The sequence below is a fragment of the Staurois parvus genome, unplaced genomic scaffold (assembly GCF_062004578.1).
Source record: "Staurois parvus isolate SC_StPar_1 unplaced genomic scaffold, SC_StPar_1.0 ptg000211l, whole genome shotgun sequence".
NCBI classification, from domain to species: Eukaryota; Metazoa; Chordata; class Amphibia; order Anura; family Ranidae; genus Staurois; species Staurois parvus.
The window spans coordinates 370368-395550 of NW_028318007.1; the positions used below are offsets into that span (position 1 = coordinate 370368).

The 25183-nt window shown below is 43.9% G+C and overlaps 1 protein-coding gene across 2 annotated transcripts; it reads left to right on the forward strand.

The window, feature by feature from the left end:
* Positions 1–1074: 1074 nt before the first annotated feature.
* LOC149461041 (anillin-like) lies at positions 1075–23064 on the forward strand. 2 transcript variants are annotated; one of them, XM_089678871.1, is made up of 25 exons: positions 1075–1240; positions 4253–4299; positions 9078–9290; positions 9481–9536; positions 9739–9790; positions 10085–10227; positions 10789–10899; positions 11587–11698; positions 11869–11934; positions 13246–13430; positions 13514–13608; positions 14257–14386; positions 14457–14592; positions 14676–14849; positions 15118–15244; positions 15714–15762; positions 16970–17023; positions 17114–17143; positions 17233–17254; positions 18086–18195; positions 19853–19906; positions 21661–21747; positions 21867–21974; positions 22048–22220; positions 22408–23064. In XM_089678871.1, the coding sequence occupies exons 2-25, from the start codon at positions 4266–4268 to the stop codon at positions 22499–22501; spliced, it is 2415 nt and encodes an 804-aa protein (XP_089534997.1). In that variant the 5' UTR covers positions 1075–1240; positions 4253–4265; the 3' UTR covers positions 22502–23064. The 2 variants fall into 2 exon arrangements, with proteins under 2 accessions (XP_089534997.1, XP_089534998.1); XM_089678872.1 differs by lacking the exon at positions 19853–19906.
* The last annotated feature ends 2119 nt before the right edge of the window (positions 23065–25183 follow it).

Consider the following 25183-nt stretch of genomic DNA (forward strand, 5'->3'; position numbering starts at 1 on the left):
TGACTTCTCCTCCTGAGTCCTCCCCATGACTTCTCCTCTAGAGTCCTCCCCCTGACTTCTCCTCCAGAGTCCTCCCCCTGACTTCTCCTCATGAGTCCTCTCCCTGACTTCTCCTCATGAGTCCTCTCCCTGACCTCTCCTCCCCCTGACTTCTCCTCTCGAGTCCTCCCCATGACTTCTCCTCCAGAGTCCTCCCCATGACTTCTCCTCCAGAGTCCTCCCCATGACTTCTCCTCCAGAGTCCTCCCCCTGACTTCTCCTCCAGAGTCCTCCCCCTGACTTCTCCTCCAGAGTCCTCCCCGACTTCTCCGTCAGAGTCCTCCCCATGACTTCTCCTCTAGAGTCCTCCCCCTGACTTCTCCTCCAGAGTCCTCCCCCTGACTTCTCCTCCAGAGTCCTCCCCCTGACTTCTCCTCATGAGTCCTCCCCATGACCTCTCCAGAGTCCTCCCGCTGTCATCTGGCTGCACATCTGGCGGTGGAGTAGAGATCTGCAGTGGGAGACGTTCAGTGACACTACACAACCTCCATACTAATCCACAACACATCCTCCTGAATGTCCTGTCTATTTTTCATTAAATTGATTCTGTGTTTTTCTGCCACCTAGTAATATCCTCTGTGAGCTCCTGAACCTCTCCATTTCCTCCTCACTTCTTCTCCTTTACCTTAGTTGTGGTCATGTACACTGCTCTGCACATTGCACATCCCATAGTTGGGAGGAGGTCGGGTTACTTCCCTACACACAGTGAGACCAACGAGAAGGAAGGTGGTCACTCTGTGAAATGAAGAAGCAGCATGGAGAAGGAAGGTGGTCACTCTGTAAAATGAAGGAGCATGGAGAAGGAAGGTGGTCACCCAAGAAGTGGCATGTCAGTCAGAGGGGGCGGGGTTACATACAATAGAGCAGTGTAGTCAGGTAGTCCAGCCGTCCTATGGGCGGAACTTGCTTAGTCTTTTACGTGATCGCTAAACTCTAATTGGCCGTTCCTCTCTCTTGACAGACTCAGCAACAGGAAGTCAATTGACACAGTAATCCCTCCCTCTGCAGCTTACCAGCCAATCCCCGCCGGTCTGTTCAGACACTAGAGGCTCAGCTGTTCTTCTCTCGGGAAGTGAGTACAGCGCTCTATAGGAGGTGGAGCTCCGGGAAAATGTCTTATGTGGTCCTCTAGTGACCGCATTCCCGAATTAGGCGCCGAGATTCAACCGAGGAGAGGAAACCACCGGCTGTGACAGGAGAGGTGAGAGAGGAGCCCGGACTGTCCATGGACACGGAGATTCCCCCTGCCATCACCATAAATATTTATATAGACCCAACACCTCCTGCTGCCATATCTCCAGCACTATTCCAGAGCCTCTCCCAATCCCCTGGAACTCCCTACCCCAATCTGTCCGACTCTCTTCTATGCTGTCTGCCTTCAGGTGATCCCTGAAAACTCATCTCTTCAGAGTAGCCTATCCCACCTAACAACCGAACTTTATCACCTCTTGTATTACTTGCCCCTCCCTATTAGATTGTAAGCTCCCAGAACCAGGGCTCTCCAACCCCCCTGTATTGTAACTGCATGGTCTCCCTTTATATTGTAAAGTGCTGTGCAAACTGTTGGATCTATATACATGCTGAATAATAACACATCTATATAGATATCTCCCCCTTACCGTCATGTACAGTGAAGGAAGTATTTGTTCCACGGCTGATGATGAATGTTCGCCCCTCACAATGAAATGATCGGTCTACAAATCAAATGTTCGGTGTATTGTAACACTGAGACAGAATAGCAACAAATTCAGCAGAAATGCATGTCTAACAAATGATGACTGATTTGCATTTTCATGAGGGAAATAAGTATTTGATCCCCTTCTCAAAACATGACTTAGTACTTGGTGGCAAATCTCTTGTTGGCAATCACAGAGGTCAGACGTTTCCTGGAGTTGGCCCCCAGGTTTGCCCACATCTCAGGAGGGATTTTGGCCCACTCTTCTTGGCAGATCCTCTCCAAGTCATTAAGGTTTGGTGGCTGACGTTTGGCAACTCGAACTTTCAGCTCCTCCACAGATCTTCCATCGGATGAAGGTCTGGAGACTGGCTAGGCCACTCCGGGACCTTAATGTGCTTCTTCTTGAGCCACTCCTTTGTTGCCTTGGCCGTGTGTTTTGGGTCATTGTCATGCTGGAACACCCATCCACAACCCATTTTCAATGCCCTGGCTGAGGGAAGAAGGTTCTCACCCAAGATTTGACGGTACATTGCCCCGTCCATCGTCCCTTTGATGCGGTGCAGTTGTCCTGTCCCCTTAGCAGAAAAACACCCCCAAAGCAGAATGTTTCCACCACCATGTGTGACAGCTGGGATGGTGTTCTTGGGGTCATAGGCAGCATTCCTCCTCCAAACCAAACACGGCGAGTTGAGTTGATGCCAAAGAGCTCGATTTTGGTCTCATCTGACCACAACACATTCAACCAGTCCTCCTCTGCATCATTCAGATGTTCAGTGGCAGACTTCAGACAGGCCTGGACATGAGCTTTCTTGAGCAGAGGGACCTTGTGGGCACTGCAGGATTTCAGTCCTTCTCGGCATAGTGTGTTACCAATTGTTTTCTTGGTGACTGTGGTCCCAGCTGCCTGGAGATCATTGACAAGATCCTCACGTGTAGTTCTGGGATGACTCCTCACTGTTCTCATGATCATAGACACTCCACGAGGTGAGATCTTGCATGGTGCACCAGACCTAGGGAGACTGACAGTTGTTTTGTATTTCTTCCATTTGCGAATGATTGCACCAACTATTGTCACCTTCTCACCAAGCTGCTTGGTGATAGTTTGGTAGCCCAGTCCAGCCTTGCGTAGGTCTACAATCTTGTCCCTGACATCCTTGGACAGCTCTTTGGTCTTTGCCATGGTGGAGAGTTTGGAATCTGATTGTTTGATTGCTCTTGTGGACAGATGTCTTTTATATTTCAATGGTTTTTATTAATTTTAATCAGTATAAAACAGAGGCAACAAAACACGCCCCCACAGGGGCTATCAATTGCACCGATAAGAAAAAACATAAGAGAAACAGTGCTCTAACTCCAGGACAGGTGTCTTTTATACAGGTAACAAAATGAGATTAGCAGCACTCCCTTTAAGAGACTGCTTCTAATCTCAGCTTGTTACCTGTATGAAAGACACCTGGTAGCCAGAAATCCTGCTGAATGATAGGAGATCAAATACTTATTTCCCTCATGAACATGCAAATCAGTGTATCATTTGTTAGACATTCATTTCTGCTGAATTTGTTGTTGCTATTCTGTCTTTCAGTGTTACAATACACCGAACATTCGATTTTTAGACTGATCATTTCTTTGTGAGGGACAAACATTCAAAATAAGAAGGGGAGCAAATACACATTTCCTTCACTGTATGTGTATGTGTGTGTGTATATATATATATATATATATATATATATATATATATATATATATATATATATATATATATATATATATATATATATATATAAAATTTTCAGATAGACTCCTCCCCCTTCCTTCCCATATGTAATGATACATAGACTCCCCCCACCTTTCCATCCCATATATAATAATACATAGACCCCCCCCCTCCCCCTTTCCATCCTATATTTGATAGATAGGCCCCTCCCACCTTTCCACCCCATATAACTGTACATAGACCCCCCCCTCCCCCTCAATCCCATGTACATGAACCCCCTTCCATCCCATATATAATGATACATAGATTCCCCCCACCTTTCCATCCCATATATAACTGTACATAGACCCCTTCCATCCTATATATAATGATACATAGAACCCCCCCCCCACCACCTGTCCATCCCATATATAATGATACATAGATCCCCACCACCTTTCCATCCCATATATAATGGTACATAGACCCCCACCCCACCACCTTTCCATATATATGATACATATACACCACCACCACCTGTCCATCCCATATATAATGATACATAGACGACCCCCCCCCCCCACCACCTGTCCATCCCAAATATAATGATACATAGACACCCCCCCCCCCCCACCACCACCTGTCCATCTCAAATATAATGATACATAGACACCCCCCCCCCACCACCACCACCTGCCCATCCCTTTTATATAATGATACATAGACCCCCCCCACCACCTTTCCATCCCATATATAATGATACATAGGCCCCACCCATTGTGTATGGATACCTTCATCTGAGTCCAGGACTTCAGCACTGTAAATCTTTTCTTCTCTACTAGAACAGATCAGAAGATGGAGACCCGTCGCCAACCACTCAAACGACTCTGTGAGTGTATTGCCTTTTTGTGTGTGATGGGGGCCCATCTTCCTATAGGGTATACAGTGAGCATTCTGCTTGTGGGAGGTATGGAGGGGGTGAAGCATCAAACCTTGCAAGGAGCAGGCAGTCTGTCATCTTTTAAGTATAGTGTTTGTGCTGTATGTTGTATTATTACAGATAGGTTGTGTGTTTGTATGTATGATGTTTCACATGCAGGCTAGGGGGTGATCCTTAGTCCCGTGTAAGTTCTGAAAACAGATGGTGTACATGAATCTGTGTATGTCAAGGGTGTGTGACTCTCTATGGATCTGTACTGTACATGGATCTGTGTGTGCCAGGGGTGTATGTTATTCTCTATAGGTATCTGCACTGTACATCTTTGAGTCAGGGGTGCGTGTGTGACTCTCTATATGTGTATCTGTATTGTGCATAGATCTATGTGAAAGTCTCTATATGTATCTGTTTTGTACATGTAAAAACATTATAAAAAAAACTACTCTGACAGACCCATTCAATATTCTTGGACTTAAAATCACAGGTGATGAAATAGTTAAGTCACTATGATAGATGGTTGCTGCTCCCCAGAGCTCAGGTCCTGAGTTACCTAATGCACAAATCATAAAAGAGGTGTCAGAACCTTAACTCTAAGAAAATAATCGGTATATAAATTGTGGGTCCTTTCACACAGCATGGACCCATTTAGCGGATCCATTTTCTCAGCGGGGGATCTCTCTTCGCTGATCCCTGCTGAGCAAGCATAAGACAGGTCTTTGTCAACTTCACTGCTGCATAGCTCGCTGTTTTTCAGTGGGCATTTGGTTGGAAATGGACCTGATCCGATGGACAGCAGGGGAGTGGCTGGGCGGCACAGTGGCTAAGTGGTTAGCACTTCTGCCTGGCCGTACTAGGGTCGCCGGTTCAAATCCCAACCACAGCACCACCTTCCTGGAGTTTGCATGTTCTCCCTGTGCCTGCGTGGGTTTCCTCCGGGTACTCCGGTTTCCTCCCACACTCCAAAGACATGCTGGTAGGTTAATTGGCTCCTGTCTAAATTGGCCCTAGTATGTGTATGTATGAATGTGAGTTAGGGACCTTAGATTGTACGCCCCTTGAGGGTTAGGGACTGATGTGAATGTACAATATATATATGTAAAGCGCTGCGTAAATGGATGGCGCTATATAAGTACCTGAAATAAACAATAATTGGATCCCCATACATCTTTTTTTGCTGGTCAGATTGGATGTTGGAGGGTGTAAACAGACACATGTCCGTTTACACCCGCTGTTCCATAGAGGAGAATGGAAATTCTGAAAAACGGGCAGGCTGACCCGATTGGAAAGACCATGTGAAAGGGGCCTTAAACAGGTGGGGATCTGGAATTAAAGAGATTCCCTACTAATTTTCATAAATCAACTGATAGCCCAAGTTCTTTATTTGTGCTAATTTGAAGATGAAATAAAAAGCAATAATGTGCAAAAATATATATTAATAATAAAATCAGCGCAAATATTAATTAAAATATAATGGGTGATATATAATCAAATAACAGTGCAATGATCTAATCAAAAAGAGTGGTTACAAATTCAAACCAGCGATATTATCAAATATTAATAAAATAGGACAAACTCCAGAAATGCAATGTAGGAAACGATCGGTAACTCAACAGACAAAAGCTATGCAAATTGACCACGTGACCTCTCTACAACCAGATCTTCCAAGCTCAGAGTGCACCAGAGGCATGAACTGATTTAGAATACCATACACAGGACCATCCAATAAGCTTGGAATCTATCTGAGGTCAAGAAAAAAATGTTCACTAAGTTGTCTACTTTGTCATATATACCAAACTAAACCATTGACTAGAAGCTGGAATCCGCTTCTGGGACATTTCAAAGAGAATCCTTCCCCAGAGAATTGAAATGAAGGTAATTCATACTGCAGTTAAATTATTTAAAATCATTTCCAGTGCTAACCATAACCTATATCCGACTAAACTGTTTATCTGGAGATATGAGGCGAGCACAAATTGCCTGCAGACAAATGAAAGTTATATGTTACCAGTATAGAATCTATGGTATCACTGATGTCTACTCACTTCTGTGTATGTCCATCTGTTGTTCCTTGTCTTCCCCCTCCTTATCTGTTTCCTAACTTTTATCACCCAAAAAGCTAGGTAGGCAAACATTTTCTCACCTGATTATGGCATCACACTAGGGCAGTGGTTCTTAACCTGGGTTCGGTGAGTCAGTCTCGTGGGTTCGGCGGAGGTGAAGACCCACACCCGACTCATATGATTCGTGCAGTAAATATTCATTATTATGTTTTTGTGTGAAAATCGTGTTTTAATGGTTTTGTTCTTAATGGTTTTGTTCATTTTGTGCACCTATGTATAAATATATACCTAAATATATACCTATGTTTTGAATTTGAAAAATCATATTTTATTTTTCCAATTAAGAAGGGTTCGGTGAATGCGCATATGAAACTGGTGGGGGTCAGTACCTCCAACAAGGTTAAGAACCACTGCATTAGGGGGTTTATTTTCTAAAGCTGGAGAGTCCAAAATCAGACTCCCTTCTGCATAGAAACCAATCAGCTTCTAACCTCAGCTTGTTCAATGAAACCTGGAAGCTGATTGGTTTCTGTGCAGAAGGGAGTCTGCACCCCTAGGTGTCAATTTCTTTCCTAAATGATCCCAATTACCTGAAGGGGACAGTGCAGGAAAAATCCCAAATTATTCCTAATCCTACAAACTCCTGTACCATGTCAAAAGTTGACCTCTAACCTTCAGCTTGTTAAAAAGCTATACATTTTGGAAGCAGACAACTCTTTTGACAGAACTGGTTAGACCAGTGGTTCTTAACCTTGTTGGAGGTACTGACCCCCACCAGTTTCATATGCGCATTCACCAAACCCTTCTTAATTGGAAAAATAAAATATGATTTTTCAAATTCAAAACATAGGTATATATTTAGGTATATATTTATACATAGGTGCACAGAATGAACAAAACCATTAAAACATGATTTTCACACAAAAACATAATAATGAATATTTACTGCAGGAATCATATGAGTCGGGTGTGGGTCTTCACCTCCGCCGAACCCGCGAGACTGACTCACCGAACCCCTGGGGTTCGATCGAACCCAGGTTAAGAACCACTGGGTTAGACAAACTGGGACCAGTGTCACTTAAAATAATGTATTACCTAAGTGATTCTAGAAAAAAAAAATTCTATCTATGCATCTTACAGACATTTGTTGAGGTCAATTGTACTGCGTTTTCTAAATGATCTAACTTCTTTTGTAGCATACAGACGTAATATAAACTCAAAATAATTATTTATAATGTAGAAAACCTAATATCCACAATATTTACTAATATGTATTGCTAAAACCAATTCATATAGATAGTGAGCAGGGGCGGACTGAACATTTGGAAACTCGGGCACTGCCCGAGGTCAGTAGGGGGCCCCATTAGATGCCCTGGTACTTTTTTTTTTTTTTTTTTTTTTTTTTTTTTTTTTTTTTTTTTTTTTCTCACAGGCCTTTTTGAGTTTGGGCAAGGACACAGGGGCTCCATGATCCCCTATTGCCCGGGGGCCCCATGAGTTGTCAGTCCACCCCTGATTAGTGAGTATAGTAATATAAAACCCAAAAGTACTTTTAATTAGGCAAGTATTCACTTCATATAATTGAAATTTTTTTATTTAAAATAATCCTGTCAAACAATAACGCCATATACAATAATACGTTTTATTATGAACTCTTCTAGATGTTCATGGGGAAAAAATATAACTGAATATTTGTCCTTTGTTACAATTGAGACATGGATTCCTCAAATATTCTTGCAAATTGATCCCATGTTCAGTCCTTATCTCTTAGGCTGTCTGCTACCCAGGGCGGACTGACCATTTGGAAACTCGGGCACTACCCGACGGCCCAGGGTCAGTAGGGGGGCCCCATGAGATGCCCCTGGTACCTTTTTCATAGGCTTTTTTGAGTTTGGGCAAGGACACAGGGACCCCATGATCCCCAATTGCCCGGGGGCCCCGTGAATTGTCAGTCCGCCCCTGCTGCTACCATCATATTCCCCCTAATTTACAACCTGGGAAAGTATGCTGTAAGAAAATGAGCATGTCTGCTGTTTATAATTTTCAGAATCCATGACAATAGAATATAAAGAACAAAATGGCTGGCAGCATGCCCATAAAACATTATGCTGAGATGGGTCCAGGCCTTCCAGTGTAATTCTGCGAGCACCAAATGGTTCTGACAGAGGGCGCCACCATCTAAGTGTAGATTATTTAAAAAAAGAAAAAAAAAACAAACTGGTTAAAAGCATTCATTCACTCACTGCATGAGAGGAAAGTCAGCTTGTCATTATGACAAGCTGATCTTCTCATGCAATGAGTGCAATAATATTTTTTTTAACTCTTTTGTTAATCTAAACTTAAATGGTGGCGCTCTCTTGTGTTTGTGTGCTGTACATTTAACTCTGTGTGCGACTCTCTCTCTATAGCACGGGTGTCAAACTGGCGGCCCTCCAGCTTTTGCAAAACTACAAGTCCCATGAGGCATTGCAAGATTGACAGTTACAAGCATGACTCCCAAAGGCAGAGGCATGATGGGACTTGTAGTTTCGCAACAGCTGGAGGTCCGCCAGTTTGACACCCCTGCTCTATAGGGTATCTGTTCTGTACATTGATCTGTTTCAAGGGTGTATGTAACGCTCTATTTGCCCCAGGTTTCCATGCAGTTCTTCATCCTGTGTTGGTTTTCAGGCTCAGATTCAGAGAATGATTTGCCCAGGAAGAAACGATTTAATGCCTCAGAGGAGGAGTTGGAGAACCAAGATCCTGGGGTGCTGGAGGGCTCGGGCAGAGATAGCTGGTCTTCTCTACTACGGATAACTGAACAGGAAATCAAGCCAGACACCCCAGCTATTCCATCCATCAGATCGCGCATCCAGATGTTAAAGGAGAGTCATGGGGGAGGTAGGTGCTCCCTAAGGGGTGGATCATTGAGTGTGTGTGGAGGAAGCCTATTACCGGTCTAGGTGCTTAGGGGTGACAATGAATTACTGTTGTCGGCTAGTCTGCAGCCAAATTCTAGAGGGAAAATAAAGACCCCACAAGGTGTTTATGTAGTCTAGTGGTGATTTTTCATTTCCAATTTCTGTTGCAGATCTATCTCCGGATTTTGTAGAGGAGGGTCGATCTGTGGCTGAGATTGATGAGAAGGTCAGTGCGCTGTTGGAATTTTTGGATATTTGTCTTTACCAGCATCCTGATTATCTTTATAACCTGTTACAATGTTTGAGACCTGACTATTCTGATAATTGCATAGTGTTCTTTGCCAATAATTCTGTCTACATGCTGAGAGCAGGGCATGTTTTCTTTTAACATGATGACTGCATCATTTGCCATCTGTTTATACTTGCAGGACGGTTTGGAACAGCTACAGCCAGATCTGGATGAAGGGGAAAGACTGACTGGTAAGAACCAAATATTTTTTTCATGGCTTGGGCTACCTGAATTATCCCCAGTAAATGGTCTTGTAATGGCTGTCTATATTCACCGTCATTTGATGAAGGGGTTGAACTGGGGTTATAAATGGTCTAGTGGGGAGATATATATGGCCAGTCATTTGAGGCAGAGTTGGAACAAGGATATAAATGGACTGGTATGTATGTGGACAGTCACATGGTGTAGGGTTTAAATGGTGGAATGCTAGCATTCTTTCATATGGTGACCTTCTTTTAATTATTTTGCGGTATTTCCTCCATCAGAATGCAACATTGAGGGGTCAAACAAAAAAGACCGTGCAGAACAACTCATCCCACTGGCCCAGAGCACTTTAGCTGCTCGACGTCCTCTGCTTTCCTTAGAAGACAACCCGCCCAGTGTGGAGACAGCTAGACTCCTCCGGAAGGTCAGTTCTTTGGTGTTAAGCGGCATGAAAGTTCAGTCAGTTTATGGAGTTGTACAAGATAATTAATTGTGTCAGTATGCAAATTTTATCTTTTGCAGCTGCAGAATAAATTCTCATCCCCTATTATTATTATTATTATTTCAGGTACTTTATATAGCGACGTCAATTTACGCAGTGCATATATATATATATATATATATATATATATAGTACATTCACATCAGTCCCTAACCCTCCAAGGGGTGTACAATCTAAGGTCCCTAACTCACATTCATACATGCACATACTAGGGCCAATTTAGACAGGAGCCAATTAACCTGCCCACATGTCTTTGGAGTGTGGGAGGAAACCAGCGTACCCAGAGGAAACCCACGCATGCACAGGGAGAACATGCAAACTCCAGGCAGGTGGTGCCGTGGTTGGGATTTGAATCAATGACCCTAGTACTGCCAGGCAGAAGTGCTAACCATTTAGCCACTGTGCTGCCCTTTTACAAGTAATACACAAATCTGGGCCCTGGCATTACAGTTACTCATATCTTCTGTACATCTATTGCTCAAGGAACGGCAGGAGGAGCTGGCCATGGTGTGTGCAGTTCTGGATCGCAGTAATCCCTGGAGAGCTGCGTCTATGAGACAGAGGAAGAGACCACTGGATGAACAAGTCATTGAGGTAAGAGGTATCTGTGATGGTATAGAGGGACCTAGTGTGAGGTGTTGGCTGTCACCAGAATAGGTGGCATGGCAGTGAAGAGTCCCATATCCGGCTTGGCACTAGGCAGTACACAGCAGTGTTCATGCTGGACTAACAGGGACAGGTTTTATATCTGGTATCACTCTGGGCCTGCAGCACAATGTCACTTTTTTACTGGTTGCCACACTGGGTCAACCGCACAATGTCACTTGGTTTCACGCGGATGTCCAGGACAAGAGGAACACACTGATTTCTGGGTGTCACTTGTGGTGGAACATAGCACTTCAGCGTCCTGTCTTGGCTTACTTTGCGACACTGCTCTGCAGACCGTCAGGAGAGAAAAAAGAAGGTGGCGACGAGTGAGAACAGGACGAGGGCGAGTGAAAATGGGACCCGTGTCAGATGACTCCAGCGTAAGTGACCGCCATGATGCTTTGTGACAGGCAGTGCTGTATTGTGTTCCTGTCCAGAGTTGTGATACTAAATTGGACGGTGCAGTTCATTGAGTACCTTCTGCTGATTTCCAGATATGAATGTACTACAGATCTCGTGACATCCTCCTTCCCCCTATTCCCTCTTGAGAGCTGACCAAGGCTACTTTTTTTTTTTTTTTTTTTTTTTTTTTTCCCCCAATCAGTAATTACCAGTCTCTGATTGTGTTTCCAGGGCTCAGAATCTACAGAACTGTCTTTGGAAGGCAGTGATGGGTCTCTTGATGTCTCTGCAGAGCGCTGCATCTCTTCCCTTGAGGTTCGCCTTCAAAGAACTTGCAGCTCTGGTAAGGATTAGGCTGTCCTAGTTGGGTTATATTTCTAGGTGGAAGTGATGAATCTTTAAGTGTACAGTATGTGTTTGTTCCTGGGATAGGGGCAGGACACTGTAAGTGGGCTGGTGGCAGATGGGACCCATGTTTGTGATCAGACTTGTACATCGGTTTTGTCTTTACAGACTCTCTGCCCCCAGGGGAGCTTCCTTGTTCATTTGATGCTGCAGATGAAGACAAGTCCAAGGAAGGTAATTCTAAGGAAGGGACAGACTTCACAGCTTATACTGTAGAAGAATATAATGCTAGTTTCTGTATATTTGGAGTGAGAACTGCCACATTGTATATCTCCTTTATCCATCCTAATAAAACATACTTGATTCTCTGCTGGTGAGGTTTGTCTGTAAGTCAAAGTTTAATCTCCAGCAGTATGAGAGATTCTGCTTATGGCCTCTTTCCGTGTGTTGTGTGTTTTTTTTTTTTTTTTTTTTTTTTTGTTTTTTTTTGTTTTTTTGTTTTTTTTTATCCCTTTTTATCAATTCTTTAGCAGGCGGCACAAAGGTGACAGGTATTTGGAAGGGTTAATCGGCTGTGGGATTGCTTAATTATGCACTGGTGCTATAACATCTAAGTGCAAAGCTAAGATTGTCCGTTTCCATGTATGCGCTGTATGTTTTGCAATAAAATTTTTGGTTTTGTTTTTAATATAAATTCTTTAAGCGAAAAAGTAAATCCAGTTTGTATGCAGGAACAATACAGAACAGACCTGTAACTTACTTTTGCTTATAAGATTTCAAGGTTAAGGTCAATCTAGCAAAACAGCCGTCCTTTCCTTTTTTTAAATTGCTCTATTTCCTTTTTCTTTTTTCCTTTTTTTTTCTTTTCCTTATCCTTTTTCCTTTTTTTCTTCTTTTCCTTTTCCCTTTTTCCTTTTTCTTTTTCTTTTTTTTTTTTTTTTCTTTTCCTTTTTTTTCTTTTCCTCAAATTTGATTTTAGTGTAAAGGGTTAGTCTACATTTCTGGGAACAAAAGCACATTCAGTGTGTTTCTCCAATACATGCCCAATGCCCCATCTTTTTTTCTCTTAAAAGGAAATCCTAACAGAAACCAGTGTGCTTCTAACTTCTTGTTTGAGCTGACAAGACAGTGCTTCAGTTGCATTGAAATCCCAAGCAGTGTTGTCAGCTCTGCCTAGTTCTCTAATGTGGAGATGAGAATAGCAGAGAGGTGGGTGGGGGATGTTCTCTCTTCTACAGAAGAGAACCAGGCAGGACTGATAATACTGCTTTTTAGATTTCAGTGCAGGTGGTTTGGAGCACAATGGATTTCTGGCAGGATGAACGAGTATTTTTCTGTATTTGCTGCATTTTAAAAGGAATAACACAAAATGAAATGTGTATGTGTATCTCAGAGGTACTAAATATATTTACTGTATATTTTGCCCAGATATACAAGTGCTAGATCTCCTGATTGTCATTGAGGGAGCCTTAGATCCTCAGATCATTGTGTGATGGATATGGTAACTTATAGCTATTCTTCTGTTCTGATGTCTTGTTTTTGAAGACTCAGTTGTAGACCATGGTGACCAGAGACGGGTGACTATGAATAGTTCTGAGCTGATTGACCGCATATTTGAAGGTGTCCTAGATGTCAGTGAACTGTCAGAAGTGGATGTGGATCTTCCTCCTGTATCTATTTTATCTCCTCTCACTAAGTCTGTGGATCTCCAGGCAGCAATCAGCCCTCTAGTGAGTCTAAAAATAAATAAATAAAAAAAACTGCGTACTTCTAGATGATTAGATGATCAGTAACATGTTGCCTATATCTACAGGGATCAGTGGTGTCCAGTTTACCTGAATTGCTGGAGGAGGAGTCCACAGTGACACGAGTCACATCAGCTGAAGAGGAGGTCCGTTTGCCTTACAGGTACCGGGATTATTAGTCTATCTTGGATCAATCTACTCTGCAGGTGCACAGTTTGGCCTTTTCAGCTCAACCAGAGTCCATCTATCCTGCTGGGTACCATTGGGACTATTGGCTAAGCAAGAGTCTGCTCACCCTACCAGCTAACAAGCTTCTCAGTCAAATCGGGCTGTGTCAAGCCTACTGGAATTTAGTCTTTCCATAGCCCAACCACCCTACCAGGTATGAGGATATCAATTCTTTCATCGCCCTTCCATTCTACAAGGTACCAGGCTTATCAGCCTATTCCTAATTCATCCATCCTACCTGGTACTGAGGTTTTCAGTCTTCCCATAGTCCTTCCACCCAATCATGTACTGGGGTTTGCAGTCTCTCCACAGTCCATCCACTACCGGGGTTACTAGTCTTGCCATAGTCTATCCACCTTAGCAGTTATTGGGGTTAGCAATCTATCCATAGTCCATCCACCCCAAAAGGTACTGGATTTGGCACTCTGGCAGAGCCGATGGTGGGTTGTTTTTTTTTTTTTTTTTTTCACAGAAATCATGGCTGTTCTTATTCAGGGCTGTGTACATGGAATAAAGTGACCAATGCACAACCTAAAGTCTAGACCTGGTATGAACCTTTCTATATCACTGTCTTCTTTTGCAGTATTGATGCTTATCGAACTTTGCGGAGAAATGTACAGCTAGAGTCTGTTGGCCAACTGTGTACGCCAACTACCAGCCATCATCCTAAGAGAAGGCCACTGGAGAAGGGAGACATGAAGGAGAGGATCAAGGTGAGCCTTTTCTCCTCTAGAAAAGTGTGAATTGGTATTCAGCTGGGTAACAAGTTTCCTCTTCCTGCAGCTCCTCAGTAAGGAGGTCACATCTCTGCAGCGTATTATTGAGCAGTCGTGTTGTGCTTTGAGCTATTGTGTGGACGTTGACCATGGCAAGGGCACTCGGCAGGAGGCTGAGGCAGAGCGGTTGCTTTTGGTGTCCAGTGAGTGACCGGTATACATACATATTCACCAGTTGTTTGTGTGCACTAATGTTAGACGGAACTCATCTCATCTCCCTCTTTAGCTGAGAAGAAGGTGGCTTTATTGAAGGAGCTGGAGAGACTCAGAGGAGAACGATCAGAAGAGCCGGAATCCTGTCCTTCAGAAGAGCTGAGACCTTGCCATGGTTCTGTCACCATCTCTGATATCCAACTGCCTCTCAAGGTGGACTATGTGTGCAAGGCAATCCGTGACTCAGGTACGACTTGCGATGCCAGTACTTTTGAAGTGTGCTGGCACACAACTTGTGACTGGAGTAATGGACAAGGTACTTCAGTCAGGTTGGACTGGTGTCTTTATTCAACCTTGTGAACTATGTATCTTGTGAGTTCTTTTGGTACACATACTGTGACTCCGGTACTTGTGAGTGCTGGCAAACAATCCATGACACGGGTACTTGTGAGTGCACTGGTCTTGCTGTCTTTTATAGCCACTGTTATTTCTTAATATGTGTGTATTCTTTTTAGGATCTCTGGGTCACTATTTCCTCATACTCATCCGCTATGGAAGCTATGATGTTGTAGCCACACCTCTGGCTAGTGCTGCAGATGCACAGACCGGTGACACCATTATATTTCCTACCTCAGTAACCCTGTAAGTGACTTGCTGTGAAATCTTCCTAATCTGTTTGTTTGGTTTCTTCAATGGGGCAGAAGGTGCAGCAGGTTTATTTGCTGGCAAATCAGTGATCGTTTTACTCCCACTTTGTTCACATTTCCTTTTCTATATGCCATGGTATTCAGGATTCAGAAGTACTTTCCAGCAGAATTTGGGTGCCTGGTGTGTGAAGAATGAGGATTGTCCTGGGAACATGTGGATGTGTGACTTGTGAGAAGATGGAAGGTCATCGTGTGTGTGTGTGTGTGTGTGTGTGTGTGTGTGTGTGTGTGTGTGTGTGTTCATTGCCTAAGCAGGATGTGTGTGGAAAAGAAGATGGAGGATCATCATGGCAGCATTGTGAAAAAGATGGAGGGTCATGTGAGCCAGTTCCATCATATTTTGAAACTGGCAGTGTGGTTTCATGATGAGATTGTGGTTTATCTGCTTTTCTCTTCCTTCACAGAAATGAGGCTGGTGCAGACTTCAAAATAGAAATTGAGGTTTACAGTCTGGTGAGTTGTCATGAAATTCAGACCATGGATCCAGTCAAAATTGGATGCTGGATTCCTCCAAATCCAGTTTTACTGCTATTACCAATTTCATTTTTCCTGTAAGCAACTTTGGGGGAGATGAACTAAAACTGGTGCAGCTCTGCATGGTAACCAATCAGCTTGTTCAATTAAGCTTTGGTAATAAAACCTGGAAGCTGATTGGTTTCTTTGCAGACTTGCACCAGGTTTTTGACTCTCTGATTTTAGTAAATGACCACTTTTTGTGTGTCCAATCATAGACAGACCGATAGACATGTCCCCCCTTTTTTTTTTTTTTTTTTATTAATACAGGATCTGTTTATTTATAAAAGTGTAGACTCCTGATGTGTCCCATCTCTAGGGATTCTGTTCTTGTATCCATGCACATGGCCCGTTTCTGGGCTTTTCTCTTTTTAGCTATGGGTGTGCTGGGATTCTGTAATGGACATAACCCATTACTGGGGATGCTGTCCTCGTATAGGTGAATGTTTGTTTGTTACTGGGCATTCTATCCTCTTAACAATGGTTGGGACCAATATTATTGATTCTGTTCTCTTATCAATGGAAGTGGGTCAGAATCGGGGATTCTGTAATCATATCAATGCATGTGGCTGTTACTGGAATGCTGTCTTAGAACCATGGTCCTGGCCCATTACTGATAATTCTGTCTTATCATTGGTTATGGTCCATTACTAATGATTCTGTCCTTGTATCAATGGATGTGGTCACCAATGGTAGTTCTGTCGTCCTACCATTGGTCACGGTCCCCTACTAGGATTCTGCCTTCATATCAATGGATGTGGTTGCCAATGGTTCTATCCTCCTAACCATTGGACATGGTCCTCTACTAGGATTTCTGTCCTCCTATCAATAGGCATGGTCTGTTTCTAATGGATTCTGCCTTCGTATCAATGGATGTGATCCCTTGAGAATGCTGTCTTTGTGCCCATGCATGTGTTACTGGGAATTTTATCCTTGTAACAATAGATGTGGCTTATTACAGGGATTCTGTTGTAACATGTATGGGGCTTTGTCCTTGTATCAGTGCTAGTTACTGGGAATGCTATGTGACATCCTTTTTAAGTGGTGAGGTTTTTAGGGTGTATCCTGTGTCTATCTCAGGCCTTGGTCCATTGTAAACTTTTGAACTCGGCACTGAGTGCTAATAGTGTTTTTCATCCACCCGCAGGCACAAAGTGGACCCACTACCACTGTGGATAAAAGGAAGTCCCTCAAGCCTAAGGTATCTTCTTCCTCATTTTCCAGCATTCTACTGGCCTGATGTAGTCGCCACTGGCCTGTACTAAGTTTCTGTGCTTTCCTTCACCTCCAGATTACACCAAAAAAGCTTCTGAGTTCCCGGGTAAGTGACACTCTCCTATTGGCCTATAGTGGGAATACCTGGGGTATATGGGGTAAGAAAGGTTACCTTTTCCTGTCTCTTTCACACAGAAAACCTCCCTGAACTCTCCAGGTAAGTGCCCTCTAATGGTTTGGTGGTGGTCCTACAATGCATGCTCAAATCGTAGATATAGAGGAAAGATACTTTTTTTTTTTTTGGCTTGAAATGTATTCTTCTTTAATGCCTGAGTTCACTAACCAAGGAGTTCTATCTTTTGGGGAGCTAGTAATATAGGGTGCTAGGCAATGGAATCTGAACATGTGATTATCATATTTACTATATGCATTCCCACGTGACTTCCTAAAAGATATATCTGGGACTAAAAGTGCCCCCACTAGTTCTCACTGTAGCCTCTGGGCACCCTCTACAATCTCCTCCTCTCACTGCAGCCTCTGGGCGCCCTCTACAATCTCCTCCTCTCACTGCAGCCTCTGGGCGCCCTCTACAATCTCCTCCTCTCACTGCAGCCTCTGGGCGCCCTCTACAATCTCCTCCTCTCACTGCAGCCTCTGGGCACCCTCTACAATCTCCTCCTCTCACTGCAGCCTCTGGGCGCCCTCTACAATCTCCTCCTCTCACTGCAGCCTCTGGGCGCCCTCTACAATCTCCTCCTCTCACTGCAGCCTCTGGGCGCCCTCTACAATCTCCTCCTCTGACTGCAGCCTCTGGGCGCCCTCTACAATCTCCTCCTCTCACTGCAGCCTCTGGGCGCCCTCTACAATCTCCTCCTCTCACTGCAGCCTCTGGGCGCCCTCTACAATCTCCTCCTCTCACTGCAGCCTCTGGGCGCCCTCTACAATCTCCTCCTCTCACTGCAGCCTCTGGGCGCCCTCTACAATCTCCCCCTCTCACTGCAGCCTCTGGGTGCCTTCTAACTGTTTGTTTCTTCCTCTGTCACTGCAGCATGTAGTCCAGCAGTGAACTGCTCTCTCAGGTCCAGTAGCTTTTTGCTGGTTGGGTCCCTGACGTTGTCTCTAGAATCTCTGGGCAAATTCAAGTTTCCACTGGAAAAGGTGAGTAATTTGTCTGAAAAGTGTGTGTGGTGTTTTTTTTTTTTTTTTTGTTTTTTGTTTTTTTTGTTTTTTTTTCCTTCAGTGCTTTTAAATACCCCAATGCGTAACAAGAGGTGATTTGCCAAAAAAAAGTCTAGTAGTGGTCACTGGTATCAGTCAGCCTGGTTTAAAAATACTCCTTTTGAAATTAAATGCAGTTCTTCCTCTATCTCCACTATGATTTATATAGAACTAATTGAGTTTGTTCTTTTCCTGTGACGATGCTCTGGCCAGACTATGGACATTCAGATATTTTTTTTTTTTTTAACGTATTCTAAACCAGCAGTAAATGAGCTTGAAAACACGTCCTCACTGACCTCTGTAGCTACAGGCATTGTGGAGCAACTGAAAAAATTACGATGATGAAATCCTTCTCCCACATGGGTCTGTTTTTCACTGGTACAAAAATGTCCATGGTTACCTCTTTACATTTACATGTAATTGTTTAATTCTCATGAGTTCTTCAGAGGGCAAAAACTGATAGTGGAGGTGGGAGGCAGATGATGAAAGCAATGTGGGGAGCAGTTAATGGGAACAAGTCTTGATGGGGTAGGGGCCTGATGGTGAAGCAGGTGTCGTAGGGGGGATTGATTGGACCTGATGGTAGATGACTTATTGGAGGGTGAGAACTGACACTGATAACCCAGGGGGGTCCTAATTGCCGGGGGGGGGGGTAAATGGGATTTCCTTTTGGATAATGAGTGATACAGTGTAGAGGGAGGGAAAGGGAAGTAAAAAGGCTCAAACATCAGAGGAAGGTAATGGGCCTATGTTATAGACACGGAGGGAGTGTGGTGTGACCTATGAGATGAACGGCTGGGATGGTAAAGGATGAACGGCAGAGGAGGGTTGAGGGATGTATGAGATAAATGGCAGAGGAGGGAGTGGGAATATATGAGCTAAACGGCAGAAGAGGTAGCTGGATGGTATATGATGTACAGTAGAGGAGGGAACAGGGCATATGCTAGAGGAGGAAATGGGGCGCACATTTGATGAATGGCAGAAGAGGGAATGGGATGGTATGTAATTACCAGTGGAGGAGGGAGAAGAAGGTATGACATGAATGGCAGAGGAGGGAGCGGGATGTCTAAGATGAATGACAAAGGAGAACGGGAGTTTTGTGATACTGTGTTGGTGAGTCCTGATCATGGGGGGAAAAAGCTACAGGAGTGCAGTGAGTGGGACCAGTTTGTGGACTGATGGGAAAAGTGCTCCACAGTAGAGAAACTAACCTAGGGAAAGAATGGGAAGGCTGTAAAAAGATTGTCCGTGTGGAGGAAAGTGTACAACTGGGAATGACAGTGGAGGGGAAGAAGGGTAGCAGGGTAATGGGTAAGCTATGCTCCCTGGAGGTGTAAAGGTGAATATATGCAGGAAATGCCCAGTACCTCAGACAGGACAGAGTGCCTTTTTCTCTTGATCGTACCCTGTGTTTCCTTGTCTGAGTAGACACCGGGCCTTCTCTTTTTATATTACTCGGCGCTCCCTATTAATGACAACATTTTGGTCATTCCTCAGTGCACGGCTCTCCTTGTGTCTCACACTATCCCTCCTCCTGGTTTTTCTGCTCTCTTGTCTTGTCCTCTCATCTTTTCCCCACCTGTCTGTCTCCTCCTAGATGAAATTGGAAGGGAAGGTCGGTCGTCTGCTTGGAAATCATTTCCAGGATAAGGTGGTTACAGATTTTTCTTGCAATGTTGGGTTTGGTGCATGGCTATGTAGTAAAGGCTTCTCATGCTGGGGGCTGTAGTAGTTCATTGGTCTTATTGTGAGTGACCAGAACAGGGAACACCCTCTAAAACCGTTTTCTGGAGGTCTGTGGACTCGGGATTTCTCCCTCACATAACGGATGAAGAAGAGGAACGATGTGAGATTGGGGAAATTTCCAATAAGGCCAAGTCAGGTGAAGGTGAATAAAAGCTAACAGCCATATAATTATAATTAAGAATTGTGTAAGACGTGAGATTCTCCAGCCACTTCTCACCAGACCTCCTGACACAGGTCATCCGGAGTGCACACATGCTGGCACCTATAGAAACTGCAACACCTGAAGTTTTGAGATTGTCTTCTGTGAAATGATATATGTAGTAATATCTGGAACATATAGTTTTACTTTTCAAATGAAGTGACCGTACCATCATCATTGTCTGGTCAAGTGCTGCACCAAGGCTGATCTTGTCAGAAGTGACAGCCGGGTCCCCACTGCCTGCCCATCAATGTAGATTAGGTGACCCTGAACAGGCTTCCCACCCTGCAGTCAGGAGTCACTTCTGTACCTTGCAATCGACATCCTGCTGGGCTCCACTTCTTATCGGAACAGGATATATTGAATGTGCTTTGACCTAAACTCATTCAGCCGGTCCTCAGCAGACCATTTGTATCAGAAGTCCATGCCAGGCCCACCTCCCCGAACCCTATGGATCAAAGTTCTGATTCGAACAAATAGGCGGCCAGTTATGTTGTGATAACATATCTGATCTGATCTGCACTGCGGTCATCATCTCATTGTTAGAGCATATCTAATTCTAAAACAAAACGTCGTGCAGCTCACTTGTTAGAAGTGGTGGTGTTTTTGTTTTTTGTTTTTTTGTTTTTTTTTGGGGGGGGGGGCGGGGGGAGGGATTATGTCTGTAATATATTTTCCTGTCCTAGGGTGACAGCACACCATATTGTATGAAGGGAGGCACTGTTGTCACCTAGGCTGTACTACAAAAATGTTTTCCTCTCCATCTTCATGTAAATGGAGGTTGAGTGGTTTACAGAAGGAAGATTGTTAGAGATCTATTGTTAGAGATTTCAGTGCATCTCACATGAAGTGATACAGCATTAACAAGATCAACAAGTATTTTCCATAATTGTTGAAAATGTTCTTAGACTGGAAAAAAAAATACCAATGTGGCCACCACTTTTCTAAGGGCTGGAAGGTGGGGGGTGGGAAAGAGTGTAGACACATCTAAGGACTGGAAGGTATGGGGTGGAGGGATGTAGACACATCAAAGTACTAGAAGATTTGGGGTTGAGGTGCATACACATCTAAGCACTAGAAAGTATGGGGAGGGGTGCAGGCACATCTCAGGACTGGTGAGCTGCAGTATATAAAATAGTTGTTCTTGGGTTTTGATATCTTTAACAGACGCCCTATGTGCTCTTGTTTGACTATCCCATGTCCAGTTACTGATGTAGGTGTTGCAGTTTCCATTCCTGACTGTGTAGATTTGAGGGGTTTGTGATCTGGTAAGAACCAATATACTGTATATTGATCATTAAAGGTGAACTCACAATAACTCCACCCCCAGGAATAGCAGCGCGTGGACCTGGGACTGTTATACTGCTTTACTCACATTGCACTGACTGACGCTAATCATCGCTACTAACCGGATACTATTTTGTTCTACTTGTCTACTTGTCCTGATTGTTTTCTCCCAGGTCCCTTTCCTGTCCCCTCTGGAGGGCAACCTGTACCTGAAGATGCAGTGCCAGAGTCATTCCGCAGTACAGCGTACAGGATTTCTGGTAAGATCTTTGTTACGGACGGCCACCATATCCTAGGGGGGTTAGATGACCACCACATCCGGGGGGGAGGTTGACACTGATGTGTTGTATTGATGGGATTCTTCATATTCTCGCTGCAGACAATATTTGAGGATGTCAGTGGTCTGGGGGCATGGCGCAGGCGTTGGTGTGTCCTTTCTAGTAACATTCTTTCTTTCTGCTCATATCCTGACCTAGAGGCCTCTAAGGTAAGTGCACATTGACTCTGTTCTGGGACCTGTACATCTTTGCTTGCTGTCTGTACTGATCATCGTTGTGTAGGAACCTCTCGGGCGGATAAACCTGGTGAACTGCACAAGTGCCAAGATTGAGGCTGCCAAAAGAGAAACCTGTGCCCGTCCTCACACATTGGAGCTGATCACCATGAGGCCTCAACAAGAAGATGACCAGGACACGCTGGTGACCCAGTGCCGCAACACCTTGTGTTTTACCAAGTGAGTTTTTTACGGTGACTAGTGTAGGGAAGGATTCGATTCTAGAACCTTTCCAGCCCTGATGGGACAGCTGTGGCCTTCTATCACCTCTATCTGGTATAAAGCACTATACATGATATGCAGAGTATCTGTCCTGAAAACAAGGGCTCATGTATTGTATTTGTCTTCAAACCTCTCCTCCTTCCAGGAACTGGCTGTCTGCCGATACCAAGGAGGAGAAGGACCTCTGGATGGACTGTCTAAACCAGGTTCTCTTAGACCTGAGAACATGGGGAACCTAGCAAAACCAACACTAAGCTGAAGGCTACCATTCACTGAGCCGCTGCGATCATCCTGCACACAGAGGAGTTTTCTGCTTTTTGTTTATAAAAATGTTTTTACCTGATCTGAAATCCCATTCTAGCCCGATCAATCTATAAACCTACCAATCGGCATTGTATTCCTTAATTGATCGTCCTGTCAGTGGGTGACCAGGTCACTCTGTGGAAACATTGTTACAAATTTTATCTGAGATTTCGCTGTATTTCTGGGAGACCTCCGTTATGCTCCCCAATTTTCAGTACATGGATGAGGGGGGCGCCCAGGAAATAGCTCTATAATCCGAATGCTGCTGCCTTTATACTGTGGTGCACACATGCGTGTACTTTCTTCTAGTTCTTTTCTGTCCGTGTATGTTTTCTTTACATATTTCCAGAAATGTCTAATCATTTTTGTATTGGTCTGCCTTCTGTATGGTTTATGTGGTTGTTGCTCTTTCTATATATGGAAATATTTCTTTTATTGGATTATTTAGCGTTCTGAATAGATCTTATATTAATCTATGAAATAAATAATTTAAAACACCTCTGCTGTCTGCAGTCATGGGGAAGGGCTGATTTGTGGTTCAATGGAAACCCTTCATGTATGAAGGTACTAGCTGCCTTCTGAAAATTGTTATTTTCTTGGCTTTCTTCAGTCAATGTGAAGCCACATGGATACCAGGACAGCCAGGGAACTAGAATTTTTAAGAGCGCTCTACAATAGCGACCTCCAATACTTTTTCTCATTGAATGTTTCCATACAGTTGAAAGGAATGTACAGTGTGTAATAAATCATTTTAGTCAATTAAATATGAAATATGGGGCACGCGTTTAAACAAACAAAAAAAATTATTTAACACACACTATAATGCAAAGGAAAAAAAAACTTGGCAAAACCGTTCACACAGACTTGAAAATAAGGGAAAACAAACAAATTCTCAGACCTTATTAACCTTTGCTTCACTGGAGCTACTCCCTATCCTATTCTTGTATCACCCTTAATCTCTTATGCCCCTTTATTTTGTATCTCCCCCCCCGCCTTGTTCTATTTCCAACTAGGACGTAAAAAATATGTTGAGTGCTCAATAGCTCAGGCTGAAATTTACACAGTTCAGAATAGGGCGGTGACCCTACCTCCCATCTGCCTCTGTTTGGGAGTTGTATAAAGTGTCTGTGACAGTCTGCTTACACCTTTGTACTAAGTGTTCATTTGTAACATATACAGTGAAGGAAATAAGTATTTGCTCCCCTGCTGATTTTGAATGTTTACCCGCTCACAAAGAAATGATCAGTCTAAAAATCGAATGGTAGGTGAATTGTGACACTGAGAGACAGAATAGCAGCAAAAAATTCAAAAGAAATGCATGTCTAACAAATTATACACTGATTTGCATGTTCATGAGGGAAATAAGTATTTGATCCCCTATCATTCAGCAGGATTTCTGGCTACCAGGTGTCTTTCATACAGGTAACAAGCTGAGATTAGAAGAAGTCTCTTAAAGGGAGTGCTGCTAATCTCATTTTGTTACCTGTATAAAAGACACATGTCCACAGGAGCAATCAAACAATCCGATTCCAAACTCTCCACCATGGCAAAGACCAAAGAGCTGTGCAAGGTTGTCAGGGACAAGATTGTAGACCTACACAAGGCTGGACTGGGCTACCAAACTATCGCCAAGCAGCTTAGTGAGAAGGTGACAACAGTTAGTGCAATCATTCGCAAATGGAAGAAACACAAAACAACTGTCAGTCTCCCTAGGTCTGGTGCACCATGCAAGATCATCTCACCTCGTGGAGTGTCAATGACCATGAGAACAGTGAGGAGTCATCCCAGAACTACACGTGAGGATCTTGTCAATTATCTCCAGACAACCGGGACCACAGTCCCCAAGAAAACAATTGTTAACACACTATGCCGTCAAGGACTGAAATCCTGCAGTGCCCGCAAGGTCCCTCTGCTCAAGAAAGCACATGTCCAGGCCCGTCTGAAGTTTGCCACTGAACATCTGAATGATGCAGAGGAGGACTGGTTGAATGTGTTGTGGTCAGATGAGATCAAAATCGAGCTCTTTGGCATCAACTCAACTCGCCGTGGTTGGTTTGGAGGAGGAATGCTGCCTATGACCCTAAGAACACCATCCCAGCTGTCAAACATGGTGGTGGCAACATTCTGCTTTGGGGGTGTTTTTATGCTAAGGGGACGGGACAACTGCACTTCATCAAAGGGACGATGGATGGGGCAATGTATCGTCAAATCTTGGGTGAGAACCTTCTTCCCTCAGCCAGGGCATTGAAAATAGGTCGTGGATGGGTGTTCCAGCATGACAATGGCCCAAAACACATGGCCAAGGCAACAAAGGAGTGGCTCAAGAAGAAGCACATTAAGGTCCCGGAGTGGCCTAGCCAATCTCCAGACCTTAATCCGATTGAAAATCTGTGTAAGTTTGTTATGAGAAGGGGGGAAATTACTCCAATGGGGTCAAGCCAAAGACTGGGACTAATAATGTTTGTTGATTTTAAACCAATTTTAAGTTTAAGTTTGATCGTCCACAAACTACGAGATGATTGTTGCCATAAATTGGCCCCTGCGATCAAAGGCCACACATACAGACTTTTAATGCTATCAGGAGGAAGTCATTGAGTGACCACAGGTACCAGGCGAAT